This window comes from Lampetra fluviatilis, chromosome 3, assembly GCF_964198595.1.
Source record: "Lampetra fluviatilis chromosome 3, kcLamFluv1.1, whole genome shotgun sequence".
In the NCBI taxonomy this organism is placed as follows: domain Eukaryota; kingdom Metazoa; phylum Chordata; class Hyperoartia; order Petromyzontiformes; family Petromyzontidae; genus Lampetra; species Lampetra fluviatilis.
In genome coordinates this window covers 31,298,099-31,302,827 of record NC_136277.1, presented here as the reverse complement: position 1 = coordinate 31,302,827, position 4,729 = coordinate 31,298,099, and the positions used below count along the sequence as shown (strand labels likewise).

The 4,729-nt window shown below is 53.6% G+C and overlaps 1 protein-coding gene across 1 annotated transcript; it reads right to left on the bottom strand.

Annotated features, from left to right (window-relative positions):
- Positions 1 to 1,995: 1,995 nt before the first annotated feature.
- LOC144949823 (cortexin domain-containing 1 protein-like) lies at positions 1,996 to 2,184 on the bottom strand. The gene has a single exon (XM_078879769.1). The coding sequence runs from the start codon at positions 2,182 to 2,184 to the stop codon at positions 1,996 to 1,998; it is 189 nt and encodes a 62-aa protein (XP_078735895.1).
- Between the last annotated feature and the right edge of the window lie 2,545 nt (positions 2,185 to 4,729).

Below are 4,729 nucleotides of genomic sequence, written 5' to 3'. Positions count from 1 at the left end.
CTGAGTCGATCTAGAAGAGGGCACAGGTCAGTCAAAGCAACACGTAGCACTTGATGTGCACTGCCAGAGACGACCGTTCACCGGCTGTTGCATTCAGGTCACGTTGGTTTGTTAACCGGGTGAGAACTCAAGGTCAAGGGGTTATTCCGGCCGAAGCCATCGATGCCGGCCCACCTCGCCATCGCTTCTTTCCTTTTGCCAGCTTCTGAAGATATCGCTTCAAGCAGAAACGGCAAAACTACGGTGATTGCGATTCGCACCGTTGGCTACGTACGGTGCGAAAGAAGTTCAAAGTACATACACACATTTCCTGCTGCAGATGCAGCTTTTCTCTGGTTTACAGCCAGCCGTGGAAATTCGCCATTACTATGGCGGGAAGCGAGTCTATCCATAGGATAGCAGCAGCATCACCACATATACTGGATGATAGACAGCGTGGAAGCACGTATACATTTTTAAGCTTTCTATCGATTTTTTTTTCTTCCAAAAACAGAGTTCGTGGTAATAAATGGCCCTCGTTCAAATAAAATCGTGATGTCTGGAAACCCGGGACTTGAGAATGGACCAGAGGCGCTGATAGTGACTTGTTAATGCGACGTCCAATCATCTTCATCGCGATTTGTTAATCTTTCTGATTTACATAAAGTTGGTTATTATTGTGAGTATAGCAATGTTGACCGCGTTATAGAATGACGATCCCACGTCTGGTGAAGTAATACATCGAGGACACGTGTCTCTGTGAGCTGTGGGCGAGTAGGTGCGTGTCTGTGTGTGTGTCTGAGTGTATGTCTGTGTGTGTGTGTCTGTGTGTGAGTGGGGAGCGGTAGTGTAGCGGTTAGCGTGCTGCGCTATGAACCCGGCGACCGAGTTCGATTCCCGCTCACGGCATACACCAGTGACGATTATCTGAACCGGTCCCGGGCCTCCCCTAGGTCGACTCAGCCTCAAATGAGTACCTGGTGCGGTGTGTAAACATCGCCACCACTAGGGAGACAAAGGCGTTCGGGCGTGGTGCTGGCCACCCACCCCTTCGTGTACCGTCCCGGCCTTCATAGGTGCTCGCTAACAGCATTTGCCCCTACAATCTGTTCAGGCGTTACAGGGGAACTTTGTATTTTGTGTGATTCAATGGGGTCAGTAGACATGTATAACCCTGATTTATAAAAATACAAATTGTGGGGGGGAGGGGGTTGGCTTAGATCTCGCAAGTAAATTGTGTTGTCGTGAAGAGCGCAGATGTGGGGGGTGCGAAGGAGCGTACGAGGGGTGAGCGCTCTGCGTCGTAAACCCGGCGAGCCACGTTCGATTCTCGCTCACGGTCAACATCGGCCACAAACACGGTGGACTCGGCCTTTTTACAAATCAGTGTCTGGTGCCGTGAGCAAACACCAGCACTGGGGAGACAGAGGCGACTGGGCGTGGTGCTGGCCACCACTCCCCGTCTGTTCGCCGCATTGGCCTTAAGAGGTGCCCGCTAACGGCACTTAACGAGCAGTCAGCGAAAACTCAGCAGAGAATTGTCTTTGTCTGTTGGCGTGGTGGGCTGGGGGGCTGGGGGGCTGGGGGGCGGTGTGCCACGGTGGCGAGATGTCAACTGTCTCGCCTGGTCTACAGGAGGTCGTGGGTTCAGATCCGGACGCTGACGCCTTTTGTCTATTTGGAGTTTGCATGGTCCTCTCTCTCTCTCTCTCCACGTTGGGCGCGTGGATTGCATCTCTGGGTCCTCCTCCGGTATTTTCCCCTCCGCATTTAGAATCAACAGCAACAACAGGAATTTGACTGCGATACAATTCCCACGTGATGACGAGCCACTTCGTTGAGCTGTCGTTTGTGATTGCCGGGTCGCTTCCGAAAAAGGGCTACTGCATAGCTCAGTGGGTCTTACCTGCTAAAATAGAAAAAAATAGTTTAGTTGAATAGTTGCAATTTTCTTTACGGATGTTTGTCTTTGCCTATTGTGGGGGTGGCGGTCCGGGGTATTCTCAGAAGATCGGATCACGTCTCCAGCCTCTGCTCTTCCCAGGAGGAGGTGGACATCTCGCTGTACGGATCGAGCACCACCTTGACGCACTTGACGATCATGATGAGCAGGAAGAGGCAGAGCAGCGAGAGGAAGGCGAAGGCGAGGCCCTTGTCCAGATCGATGGGCGGCAGCTCCGCGCCGGATCGCGACTCCATCCCCATGGATCCTCACCACCACCAACACCACCACCGCCGCCACCCACACTCAACCCACGTGCTCGACCACCTCCGCCTGCGGCCGTCAGCGAAGCGCAGGAACAACAACAAGAAGAACAACAAGCACAGCATGACTCATAGTGGTGGCGTTCGCTGGGTGTAGTGGAAGTGGTGGAGTTTGCTGGAAGTGGTGGAATTTGCTGGGCGTGGTGGTGGTGGAGTTTGCTGGGAGTGGTGGTGGAGTTTGCTGGGCGTGGTGGTGGAGTTTGCTGGGCGTGGTGGTGGTAGTGGTGGAGTTTGCTGGGAGTGGTGGTGGTGGAGTTTGCTGGACGTGGTGGTGGAGTTTGCTGGGCGTGGTGGTGGTAGTGGTGGAGTTTGCTGGGAGTGGTGGTGGTGGAGTTTGCTGGACGTGGTGGTGGAGTTTGCTGGGAGTGGTGGTGGTGGAGTTTGCTGGGAGTGGTGGTGGTGGAGTTTGCTGGACGTGGTGGTGGAGTTTGCTGGGAGTGGTGGTGGTGGAGTTTGCTGGGCGTGGTGGTGGTGGTGCTGGAGTTTGCTGGGAGTGGTGGTGGTGGAGTTTGCTGGGAGTGGTGGTGGTGGAGTTTGCTGGGCGTGGTGGTGGAGTTTGCTGGGCGTGGTAGTTGAGTTTGCTGGGCGTGGTGGTGGTGGTGGTGGAGTTTGCTGGGCGTGGTGGTGGTGGTGGAGTTTGCTGGGAGTGGTGGTGGTGGAGTTTGCTGGGAGTGGTGGTAGTTGAGTTTGCTGGGCGTGGTGGTGGTGGTGGTGGAGTTTGCTGGGCGTGGTGGTGGAGTTTGCTGGGCGTGGTGGTGGTGGTGGTGGAGTTTGCTGGGCGTGGTGGTGGTGGTGGTGGTGGAGTTTGCTGGGAGTGGTGGTGGTGGTGGTGGAGTTTGCTGGGCGTGGTGGTGGTGGAGTTTGCTGGGCGTGGTGGTGGAGTTTGCTGGGCGTGGTGGCGGTGGTGGTGGAGTTTGCTGGGCGTGGTGGTGGTGGAGTTTGCTGGGCGTGGTGGTGGTGGTGGTGGTGGTGGAGTTTGCTGGGAGTGGTGGTGGTGGAGTTTGCTGGGAGTGGTGGTAGTTGAGTTTGCTGGGCGTGGTGGTGGTGGTGGAGTTTGCTGGGCGTGGTGGTGGAGTTTGCTGGGCGTGGTGGTGGTGGTGGAGTTTGCTGGGCGTGGTGGTGGAGTTTGCTGGGCGTGGTGGTGGTGGTGGTGGTGGTGGAGTTTGCTGGGCGTGGTGGTGGAGTTTGCTGGGCGTGGTGGTGGTGGTGGAGTTTGCTGGGCGTGGTGGTGGTGGAGTTTGCTGGGCGTGGTAGTTGAGTTTGCTGGGCGTGGTGGTGGTGGTGGTGGAGTTTGCTGGGAGTGGTGGTGGTGGAGTTTGCTGGGCGTGGTAGTTGAGTTTGCTGGGCGTGGTGGTGGTGGAGTTTGCTGGGAGTGGTGGTGGTGGTTAGTGGTGGTTGTAGGGTGGTGGTGATAATAATGGTGGTGGTGGTTGTATGAGTTGGTGATCGGTGATGTTGGTGGTGGTGGTGGGATTTTGTTACGCCAACAAAATTGGGTGGTGGTATGCGTCGGTGGTGATATGGTGTGATACGAATCGGTGGTAGTCGTTTGGGTTGGTGGGAATGCCAGTGTGGGATTATGGTGTGTTATGGTGGTGCTGCTGGTGGTGGGATGGTTTGAGGTTCGTCTGTCGTGGCGATGGTAATTTCTCCAGATACTCCGTTTCTCTCTAACAACACAATAACAACAACAATCTACCTCCTCAATGAAGAATCCAACAGGTACAAACAGGACCCTTCCAAAACAATGCGCTTGAGCGACTCAGTGAGGATTTCGTGGGTAAATAGAGGAATTATGATTCTTGGGTATTTCGGTAAAGTCACGTAGATAGGTTCAAGAAATAACAAAAATAACAAAAAACTACGACGTTTCGATCGCAACACAAGCAATCGTCATCAGGAGAAAAAAGAGCGGGAAAGCTGCTGGGCACGCTGTTTTTAAGGTGTTGAACTTGGAAATCAGATTATCTTTGTATTTAGCTGACATTGAGGCGACTGAAGAGGCTGTCATGTTAACTACATGTTCTCAATCAGATGTAGACATTTTTTTCCGTCAATGTTAAGTGTGATTTCAGGAGAGCCTTGTCTAAATTGTCTAGTTCAAATCGGAGCAATCTTATTCTCTCTGAGATCAGGGCTAGGCAAGCCCTCAACAAGATCCCTTTAGCATTGGGAGAAGTGACAGCAGCAGATGTCAGTGTAAAGGCAAACAAAACAGCCTGCGTCAGCAGCTCATTAATATATGATTACATTTATACTGAAATGGCAGAGAATGGAGCGAACGGCATCGCGTCGTTGCCGATTCCCGACCCGGAAGCTTCGATTCGCTCGAAGAGAGTCGTCGAGTGAATGATTTGAACTCGATTCAGGTCGACTGACACTGAAGAGAGAACCATCTCCCCCACTCACTAATGCGCTCTTTGTTTTGTCGCTTTAACTGCGTGGGTACAATGAGTGACTCTGCTGGGTCACCCCCTCTGAAACC

Excerpts from the sequence above, each read along its gene's own strand:
- LOC144949823 (XM_078879769.1), bottom strand. The coding sequence starts at position 2,184 with ATGGGGATGGAGTCGCGATCCGGCGCGGAGCTGCCGCCCATCGATCTG.